Below are 25,915 nucleotides of genomic sequence, written 5' to 3'. Positions count from 1 at the left end.
TGCTTTGTAGATATATCACCTTATTTGGAAACCTTCCCTTATTCTCAGATATAGTAAAATAGAATGTGGTACTTTTTGGTTAGACAGAAATCCACTGCAGATATAAGAATCTACTTTTTATAGAGAAGGTGGAGGAGGAGGAGGAGGAGGAGGAGGAGGAGGAGGAAGAAGAAGAAGAAGAAGAAGAAGAAGAAGAAGAAGAAGAAGAAGAAGAAGAAGAAGAAGAAGAAGAAGAAGAAGAAGAAGAAGGAGAAGAAGGAGAAGAAGAAGAAGAAGAAGAAGAAGAACAACTGAAGACCAAAACATTTGAAAATTCTAATAACAGCAATAGCTTTGCCTGAAATATATGGTCTTTATATGCTTTTTAGTTAAATTGTCACAAATGAATGCCATGGTCTTTCATTATAGGTCAACTGCACAACCTCCAAATTTCTTGGCTTCCTACAGTGAAATTAGTCTTCAGCCAAACTAGTTCTATTGGACATGTGGTAGACAATGAGGAAGAGTCAAGAGTAAAGGAAAGATGTCTTTTGGAAAACAATACCAGCATTAAAACTCTTGTCACGTCCCTCAAAAGTTAAACTCAGAAATAGCATCACATTTTAGCACATAATTATTTTAAATACCCATTAGTGGAGTAATATTACTTCTTGTTTAAGACCATTTGTTTTACAGCTGATGATTCAGAAAGGAAGGCGCAGATCCCATTGCAAGGTTTTTCAACATTTTCTTCAGGCATTCAAACATACTATTCTTATCATTTTATTTTCAGATTAGTTCCTGCTTATATTATGCTCCCTTTAAAAGGACTTCGCTGCAAAATAAAAATGTACATGGATGGATGGTGTGATTGCGATCTTATGCATGCTTATTTGGAGTTAGAGTAAGGCCCTTCAGAGTGAATCGCTGAAGATGAGATTGCACATTGCCACATGTAATTATTTATTATGCTTTCTTTCCTGTTCTTCCAGATGATTCATTGTGGACTATGATATAATTTTGCCTTTTCATAGGAACAACTCTGTGAAGCATGCTAAAGAGCAGTCAAGAGAAAAAAAAATCAGTGAGGGCCCAGAACGGGCAGGGAGCATTTCTAGGTGGCTATGCTGCCTCTTAAATTTTTGTAGCAGACAAATAAACAAATTGTTTCCTATTTTTTTTTTGTAAGAAATTCATGAATGGAAGTGGGAAGATGCAGCCTCCTTATCTGAGGGGGACAGCTGTTCCTGGTTTCTCTGCTTTGGAGCCCCCCCCCACTAGCAGCCGATTAGCCAAGAATCATAATTAAATAGGACTTTTTTATACGTGTATCAGACTGAATTTTGCAAATACTACCCTATATTTGCCTTAGATCAAAATATGAATCAGCAACATATTATGCTATATAATCGATTCAGTACCCGATCTGTTTTAAGGGCGGGGGAAAATATTCACTCTGTTTTTGAAAAAAATAATAATAAAAGAATTTGGGTTCTCTATTGTACTTTTTTCTTTTCTCCCAAATGACAGCATTTCAGCATAATCCCAGCTCTCCAGTGTTCAGCTGAATATGTTTTTACCAGCTGCGAATTCATCCCAAAGCTTCATGCATTTGCTTGAAATAATTTTGCTTCCAACAGAGCTTTGTTGAGTTGTGTTTGTACCTTGTCAGATCTGAATAAATTTGTGACAATACCGTAGAATGGCATAAAAGTGTGTTTTGTTTAAGTACAAGCTATGGTCTCGGAGATGTGCAGAACAAGCATCTGTGGGATCTCTAAGCAGATGCATAAAGGATTAGATTAGGTCTCTACCATTTTCTATCTTGCTGATAAAAATTGTTCCATAATATCTTTTAAATACAGACTATCTAGAATGTCAGACACTTGTAAAATTAACTTTGGGTCTGTTATTCACAAATATGCCTCAACATATCCAATGTTAAAGCAGTTTGCTTCATTCTTTATTAGTAAGTCAAATTTAAGTATTCTTCTTTAATTGTAATCTTTAGTTCCTTCAAATTCCCTCTAGTGTCCAAGTCCCATTTTATCATGTTTCCCCCCAAAAGATTCAAACAGATTTTTCCCACAGGGAGTATTCTTCTAATCAATTTCAAACTTATTTCAAATTCATTTGGGTGCTTAGGCTGTAAGTTTCCAAAATCAAAATCTAATTGCTGTTTATTTCCTTCTCCCATAAAGCTGCAGTATGGGTGAAGATGGCATTCCCTCAATTTCCAGAGTACTATACCCACTGCAGACTGGTGTCCTCATGAGAAGCAATTGTCAGGAGCACTTGGGGACAATCCCAAGTCTTCTCACCCAGATCTTCATTCTGCTGTGGTAGTTAACTGTCCTCTTAGTGGAGTCATCTTCTGTTCACTATTTATTCCCTGGAAATCTGTATACATTAGTCTATGTGGAGAAAGAGCTTGAAGGCACTAAAACTATTCTTCTTTGACCAGATGTCTAACAATATTATTTTTAGAGCATTGATCCTGTCAAACTGAGTGTAGAGAAAAAGTTCAGTCTTACTGAAGAGATTAAAAACCACAATAAAACTCCAGACAGAAACCTAAACATCTAAATGTGTGATAAGGCTGCATCCATTATGTTAATCCCAAGCATTCCATACCTTCTTAAATTTTAAATTTTACATTCCTGACTTTTGGAAGCTTTTTAAGTGAATGAAATTTGGCTAACTCATTAGAATTATAGTTGACTGTAACAGTGACAATCTCTAAATCTCTAAATCTTTCTTCTTTCCTTTCCTCTTTTTATTCATTTGCATTATTGTTATTTTAAGTATTTTTTTTTACCCAACCCTCCAGCCAAAGAGGTTTTGTGAGTAACTTACTAAAATCAGCAATAATATCTCAGACTAACAATAGCTCAAAAATAATAATAAAAAGGATAGGAGAAATAAACAGAAAATCCCAAGCCAATTCAAGAATGTTTCTCATTATAATGTTCTTATTGTGGTGAACTCTTGTGAAAAGAAAGAATTCCCAAATCACTGGTCTTTCTATAGGTCCAAGAGTCCCCATGTTCTGGAAACTCATCTATTACCTTCTGTTGCTATTTACACAATTCACAATTATTCAGAGCTCAGATTATGATTGTGTGTGCCTCTTTGTACACTTCTCACTTGACACTTTGTTTTTCTGCTAAGGATGTATTTATTGATGAGGAAATATTGTTATTATGTTCTCTCTTCTGGAATGACTTACAGCCTTTGCAGTGTTCAGTCTATTCATTGAGTAGTCGCAGTAATTTATTGTATTAACTTCAGAGTTGTGTTAAACTTTAACCGCTCTGAGACCTGGCTTGATTTCATTCTTCAGCACTGTTCTCTTAGCACCACAGAGCAAGTCCTTTGGCTCAGAACAGTCTTTGACCTTTTCTTTATTACCTTGGATTTCTCTCTGAAAGATTTTCTTGCCATTTGGAATTCTTTTTCTGCCAGCCCTTCAGACCGAAATTTCCAGTGGGGAGAACTACAGTAGGCATCAGAGGTAATTTAGTGAAATATTTGATTGCACAATATATGGCTAGTTTCATTTGCTTTGATTTTGTATGGCTTTAAAAATAGTTTGCAGCTGGATCACCAGAATGAATGGAATTGAAGTGCAATGCTCACTAGACATCATAATTCCTTTTTCATCAGAAAGGAAATGGAAAAACAATGGCTTCAAAAAGTCAACTTGATAGAGAGTATCAGACTAAGGACGAGGTCAAGAAGTTATATAGTGAAAGTCTGGAACTTCCTATTGTGTACTATAGCTTTGTATTCAAAGGTATTGTGGATTCAGTGTCATCTCTGTTAAAAAAAGACAAATTTATGGAGCCTTCCATATGTTGGACCAGAACACTGTAGAAAAGAAGAAACTTTCCCATCCACTCACTGTGCCATGGATGGTACAAAAGAAAACCAAAGATGAGGAAAATACTGAAAGCTGTAGTATAGTTAAATAAGTAAACGCATATGGATGAAAAGCAAGAGTGGGAGCAAGCATGGAGAGATAAGGGAATCCATAGTCTTCACCCAGTAAAAACATTTGGGATTTACAGGGAAGGGGAAAAACAATTGAGAAGGGTTGAAGCTGCATTTCAAGGAAGCATGTTGGTTGTGGGAAAAGACTGCCAGACTAAGGATCATTCTCCATATGAGATCAGAAACCCTAGCAACACTGCTTATGGGAGTATTCTCATATGGAAGTTCTTTCCCCCTTTTCTGAATTTGAATTAAGTTCTTTTGATGGATAGCTTGAACGCTGCTTCAAATGGTCCATTGCCCTTTTTTTTGACCCCTTTTCACATAATTATGAAAGAGCTACAAAGCAGGTATTCTTAATCACAGAATTTGCAAAAGCCAAAATTCTTATGCCAAAGAATTCTGCCCTTTGAAACTGCTCAATTAAGCTTACTCAGGATGGTCGATAATGAGAGCAACATCTGTAGGTTCACTGATTCTGCAATTCACTCTTGAACCAAGCAAACAATCAGTCCAAATATATTTGAATTTAATGTACCCTTGGGAAGGATCCAAGCCAAATATTTTCTTTCTTTCTAAGCACACCTTTCAGATGTAGCATTTCTCAAATGGAGATAATATGCCAAAATGTACATGGAAGTTATACATGATCAAATACATAATACCAAGAATTCTGAGCAAACAGACAGATGTTGAATATTGCTGTATGAGTACACTCATTTTCCTTCTGAAATTCCAGGTTCTGCATCTCCTTGTCTGAAGGTATTAAATAGATCTGAGTGTGGAATGATGCACTTTATGTCTCTTCTTGCACCTCTCTCAACAAATGAAACCATCAGAATTCCTGAAATAGTGAAAAAAGAAGGCACAAAATCTGCTGTCCAGTTTCCAGAGGTGCATTAGAAAGAAAGGCTCTATTTTTTTTTCCTAGAGTGAAAAAATAATTTACCCAGCCAGCTCGTTATTTCTACAGATACTGCATTAACAACAAGGAACCCTGAAATTTCTCCTTAGGTAGGCTGGAACACACCTAGAGGGAGGAGAAGCTGACTCATTAGATTTAAAATAACATTTTCCTTTCTTTCCGTAGAAATAAGAATTGATTGAAAGTAGTTTTAAGGAGTTGAGAGAGAAGTGCTCTTTGATAGGATCTAAGGTACATATTAGATAAATAGAAAACTATTGGCTTTTTGGTTGTGAGCAATTTCCCTTAGATTCAAATGCTGATATTGAGCAGTTACTGTATGTATATAATACAAATTATTTATCAAGGACTGGCTCAGAAGCTACCAGAACTAAGTGCATGCCATTTCATTAACTCCAAATTTCACATTATTGAACTCTAGCTAGGATATATTTAGGTGAAATTCTTCTGTTTCCTGCATTACAGGCACCCAAATTAGAAACAATAACAACCAGGTTCTTTGGAGATAGGGGCCAAATACACTATTTTGATACCTTCACCTTCTGAAAAGGATTCAGTTGCTTCACCCCATTTTAGCTCTTCCAACTGTCTTCTAAAACCAGGGAAGAAAGGCTTCTACATGGCATTCTGCATAGAGTATATGTTATACATTGTGCTTACCAGGAGGGTTGGATTAGAGAGGTTGCATTTGGGGAAAATGATGCTCTAGAATATCTTCATGCCATCGGTTTGCTTCATATCATTATTCCTCTACTTGAAGTACATGCTGAGAACTCCATGAAATTCAAAAACTAGGCAAGATTTCCATGTTAGACTGATTTGTGAGCAATTGATCACTGGGCAAATGTAATATACATATATCTAATATAATAAATTGGATATTTATTTAAGAACTACAACAACTAGAATATCTTCCAGTTAACAATAACTGTTTAGATGGTGACCTCCCTGAAAATATTTCATCTCTCTCTTTCTCTCTCTTATCTATCTCTGGTTTAAATCTTATATGAGACCACCATCCCATCTCAGAAAATGTCAGCAACCTTACATTTAAAGTCTCGTGCAAGAACAGTGAAGTCTTATGAGATTGGTGATCTGATCTTGAAACCATTTTTAATTCTGTATAATTTTGCATGGCACCTAAGAATGACAGAAAGGATGCATTATTGATCCTTAGTATACTCTCATAAAAAGACCTGGAAATCCTTTTCTTTTATTTTCTGTACGCTATTTTAATCTTTGAGTTAATTTAATTATTAATCTACAAGTATATCTGTTTTGGCAATTAGAATGAATCATATAAAAAGTAGGCACACTTTAAAAACTCAAAATAATTACTTTTCATAATTTTGGAGTCTAACAACATTTATCAAGCTGATAAAGGAAATACAGTGTGCATATGTGTGTACGTGTTAAAAAAATAAGTCAAGAGAAACATTGTGGGATAGTGTTCAGCTGTACTGTGAGTTGTAAAATACTTAATTTTGTCAGCTGGAATAAATAATAAAGGTCTCATTCAGTGACTCTGAATTAATATCCAAGTTTTGTAAAAAAAAACCTTAATTAATATAAATAGCTATATGATCATGGTCTTGCTCTGTTATGAATTGACTTTATGTCCAAAAAAGAGATAACAGAAAGTCTGAAATTAGAGAAAAGAAAACATAGCATAATCTACTACTGTTTTTGGAGTATTTATATTATATTATAAGGTCAGATAAAATTTGCTGGTGACTAAAAAAAGATCTCATCCACTGCGGATATTTCAGGTATTAATCTATCAAGGTAAATTAAACAAAGGGCAACACAAAGGGAACTTTTTGAAATTAAAAAACAATATCCATATGCAAACGACATATCCTGTCTTCAGTTTTTTGCAAGTTGCATCACAATTTAAATCCTGTGATTACTTCTGAGTTGTAGTTAAACCTACAAGTAGGATTAATAAAGGAGAATATTTGTAGTTTAGGTATGAAATGAGGAGTCCTTGGTGCTCTCTGAGCTTAGTTGCTTTCTTGCAGAGCTTTCATTATTCAAATTAATAATAATAATAATAGTAAAGTTGGAAGGGATCTTGGAAGTCATCTAATCCAACCCCCTGCTCAGGCAGGAAACCCTATACCATTTCGGACAAATGGCTGTCCAGTCTCTTCTTAAAAACCTCCAGTGTTGGCGCATTCACCGCTTCTGGAGGCAGGTTGTTCCACTGGTTAATTGTTCTAACTGTCAGGAAGTTTCTCCTTAGTTCTAGGTTGCTTCTCTCCTTGATTAGTTTCCATCCGTTGCTTCTTGTCCTGCCTTCAGGCGCCTTGGAAAATAGCTTGACTCCCTCTTCTTTGTGGCAGCCCCTGAGATATTGGAACACTGCTATTATGTCCCCCCTCATCCTTCTCTTCATCAGTCCTAACCTACATTAGTTTTCCTAGTTATCTAGTTTGGATTATGAAACATCTGGAAGAAAATATCCAAGTTCAGAGAGCACCAAGGACCTCTCAAGTGGGACTAATTCTATTAGGCTGAATGAGAAACCCACTCCTGGAAGGGAGCAGCAGCTATTTATTGGACAACAAAACTCTATGTCTTTTGTAACTTGTTTTCTATTCATGAGAATGTTGCACTTTTACAGCACTGTAGATGCCCCCTACCTAGACCTTCTCAAACACTGACAAAGGTCTGGGCATTTCAGTTTCCTTAATTCTAAAAGCTGACATCATGCCAGACAAATATTTTTGCATTCTTTGACAAAGTGACAAAATTAGAGGATCAGTGAAATGCTGTGACCATAATTTATTTGAACTTCAGTAGAGTATTTGATAATGTAGATCACAAGTACCTACAGACTACTGCCTGATAAAATAGAAAAATGTAGGTTAGACAGATGGATTCATAACTGGCTGAGCAACCACATTCAACATGTAGTCCTTAATGCAGGGTTGTCAAACTGCCGGTCCACGGGCTGGATGCATCATAGTGAAACCACACCCACCCCATTGCCCGCAATGGCAACAAAGTTGCAATATGTTGTGACACGTCACGTGACGTTGCGAGTTTGACACCCCTTCTTTAATGGAACTACATCTACATGGAAGGAAGTATGCAGTGGGGTACCTCAAAGCTCTGTCTTAGACTCTTTAATATTGTCAATGATTTAGATGAGGGGATAGAAGGGAAACTTCCAATATCTCAGGGGCTGCCACAAAGAAGATGGAGTCAAGCTATTTTCCAAAATGCCTGAAGGCAGGACAAGAAGCAACGGGTGGAAACTGATCAAGGAGAGAAGCAACCTAGAACTAAGGAGAAACTTCCCAACAGTTAGAACAATTAACCAGTGGAACAACCTGCCTCCAGAAACTGTGAATGCTCCAACATTGGAAGTTTTTAAGAAGACACTGGACAGCCATTTGTCCGAAATGGTATAGGATTTCCTGCCTGAGCAGGGGGTTGGACTAGATGACTTCCAAAGTCCTTTCCAACTTTATTATTATTATTATTGTTGTTGTTGTTGTTATTGTTATTATCTCTTTTTCTTTTTATTAATATTTCAATGGGAGTAACTATCCCCTCTGCAAGAATCAGAAAATATTGTAAAAAGTGGTACCTCATTAGGTAAAAACAGCCTGAGTTTCATACACTATAATAATCTCCTGGTGCACATGATATGCAAGTTTACACAATCTATTTTATACTGTGGTCTGTACAGAAACTCAAATATATAAGCGTAATGTGCAAAGATAAGGAGAAAGGACTATTGCAGTAAAATGGTATGCAAAGAAGTAGATTGTGCTATGGTAGTCAGAAAAAAAGGGAATATAATGGCTTTTTGAACAGTGATGAACAGGCTAATGCAAATTTTATGGCATTCCTTTCTTTGACTCATACAGTTTTTAGATCTCTTAGGAAAAAAGAGGTGGGGTTTTTTTGGTTCACCTTGATGGCTTTTAAAATTAAATCTTACAATGAAAGAAATGGCAGTGTTTTGAATCTGTCTGATTTCTATTTACAAAGTTCTTTTATTTCTTCTCCATAGCAACTTCATATTTTCAGAAATCTTTGTATTTTGTATTTGCGATTAAGTTTTAAAATTCAGACTGTTTGACAGTTTTAACCAAATTCATTTTGTTCATTTACAGTTCTGCATGGAAGCCTTAAGTAACAGCAATATTAAAATGTTGATACAGATCTCTTGATTTCAAACTTCTTTGCATTTATAATATTTTATCCATATTCATATGACATTCAGTACAAGCTACTTGCCGTCAACACATGATGGTCTGTTTCGTGTTGTCCCAGCCACTTTCCCTGGTAGACAGGAACACTTTACTGTCTGTGATCTCTCCTCAATTCGATTCTTATTACAACATCTGTGTGCTGCTATAACTTCACATGTTCCTCCTTCTGAAAACAAAGGAAAAACAAAATCACTATGATTCCTCCGGGTAGCAAAGCAATTATTTAAATATTTTGTATTTGGGTGGAGTTAAAAGACAGGATTTCAAAAATGTAATCTGTACATACAGCAATAGCAATAGCACTTAGACTTATATACTGCTTCACAGTGCTTTACAATCCTCTCTAAGCGATTTCATTTTACCGATCTTGGAAGGATAGATGGATGAGTCAAACCTGAGCCGGTAAGAATCGAAGTGCTGGCAGTCAGCAGACTTAGCCTGCAATACTGCATTCTAACCACTGCATCACCACATCTCATATTATACAATACAGTACAATAAACTCAAAATTTTATGTGTTTAATCAAAAAATCTGGAAAGAGATGCAAAGAGAGTGAAAAAATAATAATTTTACTTCTTCCTCCAATCTTCTGGACTTTTAAGTAACTCTGCAGTGGTACACGTACTGGTGACTTCTATATGTGCAACCTAGATATGTGCTGACTCTTCATTTAATATCCAGGAAGATCACTGTTTTATTTTTTTTTAATATAAACCCAGGGTTTCTGCCCATTCCAAAGGCAAATTGTGGTCATATATCATATGATCCTAACCCTATCCAAAAGGAGAGGAACCTGAATTTGAGATACATCCCCACCACTGCAAAAGAAGTGAAGGTAAGAAAAAACATACACTTCTGTGCCATTCCCAAAACTCTCCACCATGTCAACTTGAGTTGCCATGACATCAGAAACAAGTCCAAGAGTCCCCCCACCATATGAATATGTAGATATGTAAATAAATCTGCCAGAAGTTACATTACAATTTCTGACATAAATACTAGTTGAAAATAATTGCCAGTAAATTAATTAATGGAGTGGCCCTGATTATCAGCAACGTACTTTCTAAGATCATGTTCCTGAAGAACTGGAGATGATGGGAAACTGGGTCATAGAGACAAGCTGATAATCTAGCTGGTGTTCTGGCTCTCCTGTTGCCCATTGAAATTTCTTATGGTCTCCTGAGTTTTGATTTTTAAACAGCCGGTAGAGCCCCCTACAATGTTTTGGTGGTAAGGAATTTCACTCTCTATTTCTTGATGTCTGGGTCTTGTAAGGCCCAGGAGTTCATTGCCTACAGATGACCATGACCTAATCTCAAATAATCTGCAGCCCAAAACATATAGGTGGTCTTATGTTAGATCTTGGCTATGTCTCAAAATGTTACATGGATTTCTATCACCTCCTTGCTGTAGTCATGTCCAATTTAAGATAACATGGACTACTGCCTAGGGGACTTCATGGAGTGAATGAATCCATTCAAATCTCTGCCTTAAGTCTCTAACGGGCTGGGATGATTTCTAGGGAGTGTTTGAGGCCATAATTTTAATGCAGTCAATCTTTAATATTTCATAAGTAATGAGAATTCTTGTCTGAAATCCTGGGCATACATTGGCCATCAGTGTAGATAGGATTAAACTACATGAACTAGATGGACAGATTTAATATTATAGCATTTTCACATTCCTTAGGTTTACAAATCAAGGCAAAGCCTTGCCGTATCATAGCTTAGATCAGGGATCTCCAGCCTTCGCATCTTTACCATTTGTGAACTTCAACTCACAGAATTCCTCAGCCAGCCATATGGTTGAGTAATTCTAGGAATTGAAGTCCACAAGTCATAAAGTTGCCAAAGTTGGATATCCCTGGGTTAGACATGTAGATAGTTTTCAACTTATGACCACAATTCAGCCCAAAATTTCTGTTGCTGAGGGAGACATTTGTTAAGTGGATTTTGTCCCATTTTACAATCTGTCTTGCCACAGTTGCTAAGCGAATCATTGCATTTGTCAAGTAACACAGTTGTTAAGTGAATCAGGCTTCCCCATTGACTTTGCTTGTCAGAAGGTCAAAAAAGGGAATCAGGACACTGCAACAGTCATAAATGTGAATCAGTTGCCAACATCTGAGTTTAGATCACTTGACTGTGGGAATGCTGCAACAGTCATAAGCGTGAAAAATGGTCATAAGTTACTTTTTTCAGAGTCACTGTCACTTTGAACAGTCAGTAAATGAACTGTTGTTAAGTCAAGGACTATCTGTACTCAGACATGGCAGGAGACTGACAGATGTGGTATGGCTAGGTTAGAGTCTGCATTGCAGATAAGAATGAAACTACATACCATAGTATGCAACAGTTTTATACTTCCAGTGTTTTAGGCAAATATCCTTCCTCCATAGTTAATGATTAGTTTGTCTGCACTTGGTGCCTTAAAACTGTGAGATTGTTGCCTGTTTACAAAATGGTCATCTCCAGCCTGAGAACCACAATTCCCACCTTGCAAGTATGCAGAACTACAGTACAAGAAAAATTGGCATGAATTGGTTATTCAAGCAGCCACTAGGTAAAGAAAACTGTTGGTCAAAATGTCCTATCTGCTGACAGAAACCCAAGACTTTGAGCACTAAGTGCTGAAGTCCATAATGCACATGTAATACTTAAATGCACAGCTTTAAAAGCAAATCCTGTAACCTGATGCCAAAATGAGCTGTACAAACATAATGTTGGAAAAATGAAAAACTGAGCAAAATTGATGGATCTACCATGGATATATTTCAAACTATGCAGATGATCAATATCTCTTTGGAAATACCATAGCAATTAAGCGATATCAGAATCTCTCTTGCAATTCTTTAATGTCACCTGTGTCACAATGACCTTATTGGTGATGGGGGTTGGTTTCCATTTTGATGTATTGTTCTTGTGATAAGCTGGCCTTTGAAAAAGAAGGTGGAACCAGCCCAGCCACTTTAAATGTCACATCCTAGAACTGCTTGCTAAGAGTCAACCCTTAATGTTTGCAGAAAGCTTGATGTAATTTTAAATATTCAAACCTTCAGCTTTCAGGGCTGAGTCGATCAAAGCTGGTTAATGTCTGTTAAGGTAAAAGACTTTAGGTCATGCTCTCAGGGGGTTCAATATTGATGAGTTTGCAAACTGGAAACAAGATAGACCATGAGGTTAATATTTAATTCTTCTCATCAAGAACAGTTTCCTGTATGGCACAGAAACAGCTTTAGTTGTCTCTGACCCAACTCTTTCTGGGAGCTTTATCAAAGCCCATGGCATTCTACTCCGCTTAAATCTCTCATAGCAGAAATGCAATGTGAAAGAATTATCATCTCATAAATTCCCAAGCTTTGAATTTTACAGAAAAATTGTACATAAGGCCTATTCATCCATTCCCATCCATTGACATTAAAAGAGAGTTAATTGTTATTGTTAGTACCAGACCCTTCAAGGTATCAAGCACCATAATCTCCTGTAAGATCATCTGCAATTAGACCTCTTAACTGTTATTTTGCTGTTGTTCTCTTTTTGATGATATGCAGATAAGGGAAAAGGGGGTGCAATGGCTCAGTGGTTAAGACGCTGAGCTTGTCAGCTGGAAAGCTGACAGCCTGGGTTTGAAATTTGAGCACTGTGCAATGGGTTGAGTTCCTGTTACTCAGCCCAGCTCCTGCCAACCTAGCATTTCTAAAGCATGCAAATGTGAGTAGATAAATAGGTACCGCTTTGGCGGGAAGGTTACTGCATTCTATATTTTCATGCTGGTCACATAATGATGGAAATGTCTCTCAGACAACAGAGACTCCCTTGGCTGAGAACTGCAGATTAGCACCATCCCCATGAGTTGGGGTAGTCAGGGAAAACCTGGACAAGGGAAACTTTAAAACTTTAAATAGGTAAAACTTGTTGTTGTTCAGTTGCAAAATCATGTCTGACTCTTCATGACCCCATGGAACACAGCACACGAGGCCCTCCTGTCAGTGATGGGATTCAAATATGTGAACAACCGGTTCTCTATGTGGATGCCTCTTTGGAAGTCCATTCTGGGCCTGGGCAACAAAAAATTAGCTACCGGTTCTGCTGAACTGGTGCGAACTGGCTGAATCCCACCACTGCCTCCTGTTCTCCACAGTCTCCTAGTGTTTGCCCAAATTCATGCTCATTGCATCAATGACACTATTTAACCATCTTATCCTCTGCAGTCCCCTTCTCTTTTTGTGTTCAATCCTTCCAAACATCAGGGGCCTTTTCCAATAAGTCTTCTCTTCTCATTTGGTGGCCAAAGTATTTGACTTTCAGCTTCAGTATCTGTCTTCCAAAGAACAGTCAGGGTTGATTTCCTTTAGGATTGACTGCTTTGATCTCCTTGCAGTCCAAGGGGCTCCCAAGAGAATTCTCCAGCAACACAATTTGAAAGCATCAATTCTTTGGCGCTCAACCTTCCTTAAGGTCCAATTCTCACAGCCATACATTACTATTGGAAAAACTATAGCTTTAACTATATGGACCTTTGTTGGCAAAGTGATGTCTCTGCTTTTTAATATAGTGTCTAGATTTGCCATAGCTTTCCTCCCAAGGAGTAAGCATCTTAATTTCATGGCTGCAGTTGTCATCTGCAGTAATCTTGGCATTTAAGAAAAATAAAATCTGTCACTGCTTCCGTTTCTTCCCCTTCTGTTTGCTAGGAACACTTCAAAGCTGGAAGGGAAAACTAAGGAAATAAAATATTTTCATTCAGCTTTGTTTCTAGGAATTTTTATATGCCTTAACAGGTGCTGTTTTTCTATACATGTTATACAATATGTACACTTAGTTATTCGGATTTTAATTATTTCATAGTTTCATTGTCAGATGTTTGAAATGTTGTAATTTGTTTGCAAATTGTTAACTGTAACACACTTTAGAAGCTTCTGGGAAGCAGGAGGTAAAATATCATTCAGAATGGTTATATAAATACATAAAGAAAAATCAACAGTCCAGCTCTACTATTTGCTAATTAGAGCTGTTGGAATAGAAAAATGCCCTAGCACAGCAGATTTTCTCTCTCTCTCAACCTTGGCAGCCTATGCAACTATTCAGGCCTTCTGGTGACTTATTTACATAAAAGATATGCATAGTACTTATATTGGTATCATTACAACATTCCTGATTGTGTATCAGGAGTCTTTTAGATCTTACTGCTGATGCTGCATCCTGTTAATTTGGGATGGTCAAGTCAAATCTTTTCCCTTTTTCCTTGATCGTCTAATTTTTATTTTTATTTTAAACCATTTTTTATTTTTATTTGTAAGCTGAGTGCCTAGCTTGCTTTCTGACAGATGTTTTGTTGAGAGAATTTGTGAAACCTGAGATAGCTTCATGGCTTTCCTCTCCTAGTACAATATTCTGTTCTCTATAATAGAATCCTGTGTCATCTTTACATGCCGGAATCAAGTGCTCAAGGCTGAGATCTTTAGAAAGGCTGACTAATAGATTCTGGAACACTTGTGTGACCTGTTTTAACAGAGAATAATCCAGTTAACAAAAAAGGAACCTAAGAAGAGAACTGGATCACAAAATTGCTTCTTTTAATAGAATAACAGAATAATAGAGTTGGAAGGGACCTCAGAGGCCTTCTAGTCCAACCCCTACTCAAGCAGGTGACCCTATACCATTTGAGACAATCTCTTCTTAAAAAACTCCAGTGACGGAGCACCCACAACTAGTGAAGGCAAGCCATTCCACTGATTAATTGTTCTAACTGTCATGAAATTTCTCCTTATTTCTAGGTTGCTTCTCTCCTTGATTAGTTTCCATCCATTGCTTCTTCTCCTGCCTTCAGTTGTGTTGGTGAATAAGTAGACCTCCTCTCCTTTGTGGCAGCAGCTTAGCTACTGGAACACTGCTATCATGTCTTTTCATTAATCCAGACATACACAGTTTTTTAAATTGCTGTATTATACAGAACCCGACTGCTCTTTAGAAGGCCAGATCCTGAAGTTGAAACTGAAATACTTTGGCCACCTAATGAGAAAGAAGGACTCACTGCAGAAGGGCCTAATGCTGGGAAAGATTGAGGGCAATAGAAGAAGGGGACGGCAGAGAATGAGGTGGCTGGATGGAGTCACTGAAGCAGTAGGCGTGAGCTTAAATGGACTCCAGAAGATGGTAGAGGACAGGAAGGAACGTTGTCCATGGGGTCGCGATGGGTCGGACACGACTTCGCAATTAACAACAACAAAAATTATACAAAATGAATGGGAAATATAAGATACATATGTATGTGTATAAACATACACACTATGCACACATATTCTCTGCTTTGGAGTATGTATATACATAGATGTACAAAAACATATATAAGCTTTTAAATATATACAAAGACATACCCACACAGAGAAGAGCTTTTAACCATCTGATTAACACTGGACCATATGGAATAATACTGATCAGTCTTTTCACTTCAGCAATAAACAAGCCAGCTTGTAAGTGGAGAGTGAATACAAATAATCAATTTGAAGTTGTAAATCCAGGATGGCATCATTTTTCTATCATAGAAGAATATTTTTTTTTCTGTGCCCCATGTCTGGTTAATCCATAGCCCTTTATGTGGTGATAAATTCTAATTGTTTGGCAAACAATTCACATTCACATTCACATCTTTGCAATATATTACTCTTCTCAAAACTATTAAGGACAGTAAATACAAATAGGACAATGGGAACATAATTTTTCCCCAGAACAATAAAATTTGGAGCAAAAATTAAAATAAAACATTTTGTATACAGATCTATATTTGAAGTGGTGCCTGATTCAGTTAAAAGACCAAGAAACACAAATGAAAATGTGAGAAATGTTGAATTAGCCTCAGGTATAATAAAGTTGTTACATAATCTTTATTTATGTATTTTTTAAAGAGAATTTATAACCTGGCCACACTGTGAGCCACTAATATAGTCCTTCAAATGTCCCTCTTAATTCTGTGCTTTAATTGCCTATAAAAATACTGTAGGTTTTCAATAGTCCAAGTCATATTTCAACGCTGATAGTAATTTAAGAGTTTTTAATACTGCTAATGCATCTAGACCAGTGGTTCTCAACCTTCCTAATGCCGCGACCCCTTAATACAGTTCCTCATGTTGTGGTGACCCCCAACCCCCCATCCAGCTGGCCGGGGGGATATCAAAAACTTGACCAAAAAAAGAGGAAAAAATGGGAAAGTATAGGTAGTCCTCGACTTACAACAATTTGCTTAGTGACTGTTTGAAGTTACAACAGCACTGAAAAAGCGAATTATGATCATTTTTCACACTTATGATTGTTGCAGCATCCCCAGGGTCATGAGATTTACATTCGGATGCTTGACAACTGATTCATACTTATGACGTTCACAGTGTCCCAGGGTCACGTGATCAATGGCCAGGGGGTGTGGCCAGCTGATCACTCTGGTTGCAGATTGCCTGTGGGGGGGCATCTGTGGGTCTCTGGGATGGGATTGGGGTGGGTGCCTGCCTTCCTTCCCTCCCTTTTTTCCCCTTGTCCCTTCCTTCCTTCTTTTCTTCCTTTCCTTCACCTCCCTCTTAGTCTCTTCCTCTTTCCCTCCCTCTCTCCCATTGTCCCTTCCTTCCTCCTTTCCTTTCACCTCCTTCTTAGTCTCTTCCTCCTTCCCTCCCTCTTTCCCATTGTCCCTTCCTTCCTTCTTTCCTTCCTTTCCTTCACCTCCTTCTTAGTCTCTTCCTCCTTCCCTCCCTCTTTCCCATTGTCCCTTCCTTCTTTCCTTCTCCTCCCTTAGTCTCTTCCTCCTTCCCTCCTCTTTCCCATTGACCCTTCCTTCTTTCCTTCCTTTCCTTCACCTCCTTCTTAGTCTCTTCCTCCTTCCCTCCCTCTCTCCCATTGTCCCTTCCTTCCTTCCTTCCTTCCTTCCTTCCTTCCTTCCTTCCTTCCTTCCTTCCTTCCTTCCTTCCTTCCTTCCTTCCCTCCCTCTTTGTTCCTTCCTTCCTTCCCTCCCTTCTATGGTCCCTTCCTTTCTTCCCTCTCTCATTGTCCCTTACTTCCCCCCCTCTTCGTCCCTTTCTTCCTCCCCTCTTCCGTGCCCAGGAAGGGACAAGGGGAGGGGGACAGGCTGCCAGAGGCAGAGGAGAGCTCCGCCCAGCTCACTTGCTCAGCTTCCCAGAAAACAAGCTGCTTGGTAAGTTAGCAGAAGCCCCAGGATCAACGCCAGGCTACAGCTGATTCGCTAAATTAGCAAGCTAGCAAAGCTCAAGCAAGTTTGCTGGGCAGGAGCCAAGGAGAGCTGCTACAGCTGACCTGCTTCTTGGCTGCTCTGCAAAAGCGTGGATCAGCTGTAGAGGTTCGCCCTGATCCTGGACAAGAGGGAAGGAAGGAAGGGCAGAAGGGACAAGGGGAAAGAGGGAGGGAAGGAGGGACAAAGTGGGAGGGAAAGGAAGGAAGGAAGGAAGGAAGGAGAGATTGAAGGGGAAGGGATGGAGATGGAAGGAAGGAAGGAGAGATTGAAGGGGAAGGGATGGAGATGGAAGGAAGGAAGGAAGATTGAAGGGGAAGGGATGGAGATGGAAGGAAGGAAGGAAGATTGAAGGGGAAAGGAAGGAGATGGAGAAGGAAGGAGATTGAAGGGGGGAGGCACTGCCAAGGATGCACAAGCAGCTCCGCACAATTGCCTGGGGAGGGGAGAGGCTCTGGCAGAGAGCCTGGTGAAGAGCCAAGTGACAGCACCTCCGGGGCCTCGGAAGTTGCACGGATGATCTGCGCACCTCAGAGACGCCGGCCGCCCTCTCACACCCACCAACCTGGAGCCCCCATTTTCATCCCAGCACCTCTTGCCCTCTCCCAGCCACCCCTGGGACCTGCCCACCCCTCCAGCCATCACAGAGGCACGGTTGTGGGAGCCCCTTTCCATGCTGCGCAGCCCATCGCACGCGAGAGGGATGCGGCCGGAGTGCCAGCTCCCACTCGGAAGGCACTGCTTCTCCCCTCCTGGCCCGGCTGGCTGGCCTCCGAAACACATGCAGGCATCGCCGCTGCCTCACCCTCTTCCCTGCCCCCTGGCTGCTTCTGAGGCCTGGAGCCGGGCAAGCCGGGAAGGAGCCGCTCCTGCAGGCAGCCCCACGGCTGCACCGGGCGCCAGAAGGCCGAGGCGGCCTTCAATGGTGAGGGAGGCAGGTTGGGCGGCGTGGGGGAGACTCCCACACAGAGCGCGGCCGGGCAACCAGGAGACATGGAGACCGGCTCAGCGCCGCAGCTCAGCTCAGCCAGCAGCGGTTTTCTCGCCCTTCTCCTCTCCTTCCTCCTGCTGCCCCCAAAGCGGCTCAGGCAGGAGCCAGGAGGAAGAGGGGTGCCTGGGGAGAGCAGCCGGGCTGGCGGAGGGGCTGGCGGGCCTCATGGCACCAGCCCCCACCGCGGCTCCATTGATGGACGGAGGACCAGGCCGGGCAGTGCGGGGGCTGCAGGGATGGTGGCAGTGGTGGCTGCTGCTGCATCATCATTGGGAGTCCTTGCTGCCCCCGCGCTACCCAGCCTGGTCCTCTGTCCATCAATGGAGCTGCGGTGGGGGCTGGTGCCGTGCGGCCCGCCAGCCCGGCTGCTTCCCCCAGGCACCCCTCTTCCTCCTGGTGCCCACCTGAGCTGCCTTGGGGGCAGCAGGAGGAAGAAGGGGAGGAGAAGGGTGAAAAAACTGCTGCCGCTGTCCCCGCTGCCTGGCCTCACCCTCCGCCCATCTGATAGAGCCACAGTGCGGCCCACCAGCCCCTCATCCAGCCTGGCTGCTCCCCCCAGGCACCCCTCTTGCCGTGGCGCCTGCCCAAGCTGCCTTGGTGGCAGTAAGAGGAAGAAGGGGAGGAGGAAGAGGATGGCAAGGAAGCTCCTACCTTTGGTGCATCTCCTTCTTCCTTCCCGGCAGTCTGGACTCTGGTGCGCCTTCCTGGCCAGCTTCCCCAGGCAGCTCCAAGGCCATGAGGCCCTGGCCGTGCTTCTCCCAGGGGGTGGGGCACCCAGGTGCAGGGCCAATCAGGAGCCCTGCAGGAGGTAAGTCCGCCTGAGAGAGAGAGAGAAGGGAAGCAAAAGTGCCTCTCTGTCTCTCTCTCTGTGCGAATGGCGGAGCGGTGTCTCGGTTCCTAAGACCATTGGAAATATGTCCGATGGTCTTAGGCGACCCCTGTGAAATGGTCATTCGACCCCAAAAGGAATCGCGACCCACAGGTTGAGAACCACTGATCTAGACCAAATCTAAAATCAAAAAATTTTTTTAATATACTATCATTCTACAATTTTAGACAATCAAGATTCTTCTTGCAAATGTTCAATTGGTTTAAAGTACAATTAGTAATAAGGCTCAATGTTATAATTCTATCCCAACACCATGTAGGTGTGCCATGTAGTCTTTAATGTTGGGCATACAATTGATATTTATTACTTCCTTGTAATATTTATAAACCAACTTGACAAGGACTCTAGGAGGCTTATTATTTTAAATATGAAATCCATAAAACCATCTATAACTATACACATGAAGAAGCAGCATAAATTCTGGTATCCTTATTTTTTTAAAAAAAGAAACATACCATAATTGACTAACATTAATAAAAAATAATTAAAATCTGTGGGAAAAAGCTCCGTGCTGACCACCTTCTTGAATGTTGTGGAGAATTGTGCAGTCTGATTCTCCAGAGATGTGCCGGATAAAGTAAAAAGCATCATCCTGTTCCCATGGGATTGATTATTTATTTATTTATTTTTGAAATTTCTAGGCTGCTCCAAACTGTCATGAATTTGGACAGCTCACAAAACAATACAACAAAAATGCACAAAGCCTAAAAAATGATCCAAGTCTGGAAAATCAACAATCACCCTAAAATACTCATCCAAAAGGTCCATCATCCAGTCTAATCTATGCCTGGGGAATGAGTTTAATGGGTCATTTATGTAGGGACAGAGGTGGAGGAATATGGGATTTTGGATCCTAAGAACATCTTAAGATTGTGTTTTCCTCCATGTTCTTTAATGCCCACATTGCTCTTAAATACTTTATATGATGGCTCAAGGGTTCCAATATTAGCCTAAGTATAAGAGATAGATGACATCCTTGACACATCTTGAAAAGTGAGGCCATAATTCCATCTCTTGTCCCAAAGGTGATTTTTCAAAAGGCAACTTGAACTTTGTCTTTGAAGCAAAATATCTTCAAGGAAAAACAAAGTCCATTTGCCTTTTGAAAAAGCACCTTTGGGACAACCATAACTTGGATGACTGAGAATCTCCATAGACAATTCTCTCTCTTCTTTCCCTGACTGAAGTTTCAGTGCTTGAAACACTGAATTTTAATACAAAAGAAGTTTAGCCACATCTTGTTCCAAAGGTTTCTTCTGGGACTAGTGAGACCCCTCCCCCCCACACCATCAATTTCAGGATACTGAATTTAGAAATTGACAGTTGTATAATATTATCCAGGGTTTGTTGCCCTTTCGTAAAACCAGATTGCACAGGAGACATAAAATGTCTTCCAGTGTTTCTGTCAAAATTTTGGCGTCAACCTTTAACAATGAAATTGGACAATACTTTGTACAATCTGTAGAATCTTTAACAGCTTTCAAAAATCAGTAATATAAAATTCCTTGTAGGAATTTGGAAAAAAATTGTTCAAAAGAGCAGTAGGCTTATAATCAATATACAGTATTTCTTTTATCACCCAACAGGACGACCACTGGGACTTGAAGCTTTCCCTATTCTCATAGATTTAACAGAATCTATGATTTCCTGAAAAATTACATGCAACTAGAGTAACAACATAGTCTTGGGTATTCCTTGGAAGAGTTATATTATGTTTAAAATGATTGCTTTCTTTCTGAGTGAGCTTTGACTCATTATCATGAGTTTAAAATAAAAAATTGAAAAGGGCTGATTAGATCATAAAGGAGAATAATTGTAGCTCAGGGTTGAAATGAAGGGTCCTTGGTGCTCTCTGAGCTTGGTTGTTTTCTTGCAGATGTTTCATTACCCAAATTAGGTAACATCATCAGTGTACAAATATGTGCAAGAAAACAACCAAGCTCAGAAAACACCAAGGGCCCCTCAGATCACCATCTTTCTGTCTGTCTCTACTGAACATATTTTAAATTATCTTTAAAAAATTGATTCTTTCTCCTAGCTCATCATTTGCATGCACTGTTTTGTTCCCCTCTGTTATGTTCAGTTTTTTTATTATTAAAAAGTTTTATAAAAATTACAATATCAACCCACCCAAACCACCCCCTCTCCCTCCCCCACTTCCCAGAGCTGAATACAGGGTTACAAATATGATAATCATAATCTAACTAACATTATCCAACTATATAAATAACCAAGTCCATAATGCACTTTAACTCCCCTTTAACATAAATATAATCAAATTAAAAGTAAACATAATAATAATGAGAACATAAACAAATTAATATCCTAATTATTAAACAATACAGTCCCCAAATAGTTAAACAATACTAATACTAAAAATAATAATATCATAATAATACTCTAAAATTCACTCATAGGCTAAATGAAACTTTTCAGTCCCATATTTATTCTGAATATAATTTATCCATCTTCTCCAGACCGAAATGTATCTTTCTTGTGAGTGATCCTTCAGATAAGCTGTTATGTTCAGTTTTATACTATTTTTTTCTTGATTTGTAAATGTCGCCTTAGTTTTAGTTGTATGTTCTCCAGAATCTTAGGCTGAGCGAGTCAACAATTATAAACCTAAACTGCAAATCATAAATAAATAAATAAATAATCCTGGGCATCTTGGGTAGAAGTAATATAACTTTGTTGCTGCTGTTTCAGGTGATATGGGTTTATAATTTACCTAATATCCACTCTCCCCCAAATCTTTGCTGGAGAGAGAACAAGATTATTTCATCCTTTTAGTTTGTTTTGCTAACAGGCTTTACTGAATGGTTTGCTTAACTATTTGTGAAAACAAATTTGGAAACACTATTTTCTTCTATACATTCTATTCTGGCCATTCTCCTTGTTATATTTAATGCAGGACATTATCCCTACTCTACATTTTAAAATCTTACAGCAGGTTAGGTTTCTATAGTGAATGGAAACAAACCCATGTGATAAACAGTTTCAATTTCCAACTTGTATTTGAGCTGCAGTTTAAGAAATGAAATAAAAATCTCACCTTTAAATTTCTCTGTAAAGACTGATATAATAGATCCTACCCAGCACTGTAAAAAATATTAAAATGATATTTTTTAATGAAAATTGAATGTTTAAATAGATCACTCCATCTTCAAAAAGGATTTCTTTTTCTTTTTTCTTTTCAAAACTGTTCCAGTATTGGTAATATATTGTCCTTTAGAATTTTCAAGCCAGGTAATTCTGTGTCATGTGAATTAATCACTAAGCTTCTAAATTCCACTGTTGATTTCTCTGTTCCACTAGAAAATCAAATCTTTGCTCTTCCGCCTGTCCCATAATATTTCTTCCACTGTAATTTTTATCTGTATGAATTCAGCTGTTCTATGACTCTGTAAAAATGGGGAAGAACTATTAAACTCACAAGCGATCTACATAACTTTCTTTTGCTGTAACTTTCACTGTAACTTTCTCTTGTGGATTAAGAAGAATAATGTTCAGCTTTTCTTTGGATCCCAGAAGCTTTGGTGAGGATAGGGATATTTCTTCTCTGTGTTTTCTGCCTTCAGAACATCATACCATAATTTATCATCCCAGAGCAGTAATTTAAACGAAGAAGGACAAAGGGAGCTTTTTGCATATAAATTAAGCAATGGGACTATCAAAAGATGAGAAAATTGCCCCTTAACTTGCTAAAGTATTGAGTTTGTACGTTCAGCATCTTGCTAAATTAATCAAAATTAATTTTAAGCAGAAGGTCAACACAATGAATTGGACATCAAATCATGTAAACCCTGGATACATTTTCATTAGTATATACTGTAAAAAATCAGTATATGCTCATTTTGTCTGCTGTTCTTGTGATGGATTTTTTAGAACAAGGCATATTTCTCAGGCTGAAGACAATAGCAAATCCAGGAATTAATACCAGAAGGAGCAGAGGTCAAATTTATTTTTCTAATCACCAGGTGATTCTGGGTTGTATAAACAGAGGCATAGAGTCAAGATCACGTGAAGTATTAGCACCGCTTTATAAAACCCTAGTGAGACTACACCTGGAATACTGCAACCAATTTTGGTCACCATAATATAAAAAAGATTTGAGATTTTGGAAAAAACTCAGAGGAGAGCAACTAAGATGATCAATGGCCTGGAGACTAAAACATATGAAAAACGGCTGCAGGGCTTAGCTTTGGCTAGTCTAAAGAAAAAAAGTAATGGGGGTGACATGATAGCAGTATTCCAGTATTTGAGGGGCTGTCAAAAAGAAGAGGGGGTCAAATTATTCTCCAAAGCACCAGAGAGCAGGACAAGAAACAATGTTTAGAAACTAATCAAAGAGAGAAGCAACCTGAAATTAAGGAGAAACTTCCTAACAATGAGGACAATTAACCAGTGGAACAGCTTGCCTTCAGAAATTGTGGGTACTCCATCACTGGAGGTTTTTAAGAAGAGACTAAACAGTCTCTTCTCTGAGATGGTATAGGTTCCCCTGCTTGAGCAGTGGGCTGGAGTAGAAGCTCTCCAAAATCCCTTCCAGATAATAATAATAATAATAATAATAATAATAATAATAATAATAACAACAACAACAACAACAACAACAATAATAATAATAATAATAATAGTAATAAACATCTACCAGACTATCCCATCTCCTTTACATGGATGATCTGAAGCTGTATGGAAAAACATCATCTGAAATAGAATCGCTGCTCAACACTGTCTGTATATATAGCCAAGATATTGTTATGGAATTTGGCTTGGACAAATGTGCCACACTTACTATCAAACAAGGAAAAGTAGTGAAAACTGAAGGAATCAAGATGCCCCACGAAAATAACATTAAGAGTCTGGATGAGGAAGAGTACTACAAATACTTGGTATTTACTACAAATTCAATGGAGGAAATACCATAAAGGTAATCAACACCTGGGCAATTCCAGTCATTAGGTACACAGCTGGAATAGTGGACTGGACTCAAGCAGAACTAAAAGCAATGGATAGGAAGACCAGAAAAATAATGACAATGAATCAAGCCCTTCATCCATGCAGTGACATTGACAGACTTTATCTACCAAGGCATGGAATGCTACAAGTACATCAGATGGTTGCAGAAGAAAAAATGGCTTTGGAAGAATATCTGAAGAACAATGATGAAGATGCACTGAAATTAGTATATCAGGAAGGCTTACTGACTACTGGAGAGACCAAACTGGCCTACAAGAAAGACCAATGAAGAACAGAATAGAGGCATGGGAAGACAAAGCACTACATGGCCAATACATGAAAAAAAATAGCTGGGAAAGCAGATAATAACAAGACCTGGCAATGGCTAAGAGCAGGAAAATTGAAGAAAGAGACCGAGGGACTAATTCTGGCTGCACAAGACCAAGCCTTAAGGACAAATGCATATAAAGTCAAAATTGAGAAGACAGCAACAGAAGTAAGTGTCGCCTATGCAAAGAAGCTGAAGAAACAGTGGACCACCTGGTAAGATGTTGCAAGAAGATTGCACAGACTGACTACAAGCAGCGGCATGACAAAGTAGCAACAATGGTGCATTGGAAGATCTGCAAAAAATATCATTTGCCTGTAAGCAAAACTGGTGGGATCATAAAATAGAGAAAGTCATAGAAAATGATAAAATTAAAATGCTCTGGGACTTCAGAATTCAAACAGACAAGCACCTGCAACATAACACCCCAGACTTAACAATTGTCGATAAGAAAGACAAAAAAGTCTGGATAGTGGATGTGGCAGTGCCTGGAGACAGCAGAATAGACGAGAAAGAACTGGAGAAGATAACAAAATACAAAGACTACAAATAGAAATAGAAAGACTGTGGCAAAAGCAAGCAAGGGTAGTACCAATAGTAATAGGCTCCTTGGGTGCAATCCCAAAACAACTGGAGCACAACTTGAACACCATTGGCATTGACAAATTTGCTATTAGTCAATTGCAAAAGGCGGCCTTATTAGGAACTGCTTCCATCCTGCGAGGATACCTGTAATACCATCAAACATCCACATCTGCCTATCCCAGGTCCTGGGTAAGGACTCGATAGGTAGACAAAATGCCAAATCCAGTCTGAACATCTGGCTGACTGTGCGATGATCGATAATAATAATAATAATAAGTTGGAAGGGATCTTGGAGATCATCAAGTCCAACCCCCTGCTCAGGCAGGTAACCCTATACATTTTGGACAAATGGCTGTCCAGTTTCTTCTTAAAAACTTCCAGTTCTCCTATTCTGTTCTGTTCTGTTCTGTTCTGTTAATTTAGCTGTTATTATTTTGAGAAATAGAAAAGGATAGGTTTGGGTGAAATGGAAGATTTTGGCTTTCAACTTTATTTCAAGTGGCTGTAAGTTATTATGTCAGTAATCAACTGCTCAGCTTCAAGCCAGTAAGTTTGAAGAAAATGTCAGTCAAAAGGAGGCAGAAATCCATTTTGGTCTGGATGTATAAATTCAGTCAAAAATCTTTTCGGTCTCTTAGCTATTATTGAAGTGAATATTTTGTAGTCCACATTTAATAATGATATTAGTCTATAGTTTTTTATCTGGGTCAAATATGAGTCCTCTTTTGGTATCAAAGTAACATTTGCTTCTGTCCATGTATTTGGGAGTTTTGCCTCCAATAAAAGTTTGTTACATACATCTTT

General features: G+C 39.1%; 1 protein-coding gene across 1 annotated transcript in view; it reads right to left on the bottom strand.

Moving 5' to 3' along the window:
* Positions 1-25,915, bottom strand: part of TAFA1 (TAFA chemokine like family member 1) — a 401,883-nt gene that overhangs the window by 41,458 nt on the left and 334,510 nt on the right. Inside the window, exon 3 of the mRNA XM_039328677.1 lies at positions 9,152-9,292. Coding sequence (XP_039184611.1) covers positions 9,152-9,292 — 141 coding nt within the window. The remainder of the gene's footprint in view (positions 1-9,151; positions 9,293-25,915) is intronic.

This window comes from Crotalus tigris, unplaced genomic scaffold (genome assembly GCF_016545835.1).
Source record: "Crotalus tigris isolate CLP2741 ecotype Arizona unplaced genomic scaffold, ASM1654583v1 scf7180000024383.4638030, whole genome shotgun sequence".
In the NCBI taxonomy this organism is placed as follows: domain Eukaryota; kingdom Metazoa; phylum Chordata; class Lepidosauria; order Squamata; family Viperidae; genus Crotalus; species Crotalus tigris.
Note: the sequence above shows the minus strand (reverse complement) of the source record. Positions and strands in the feature narration are given on the sequence as shown.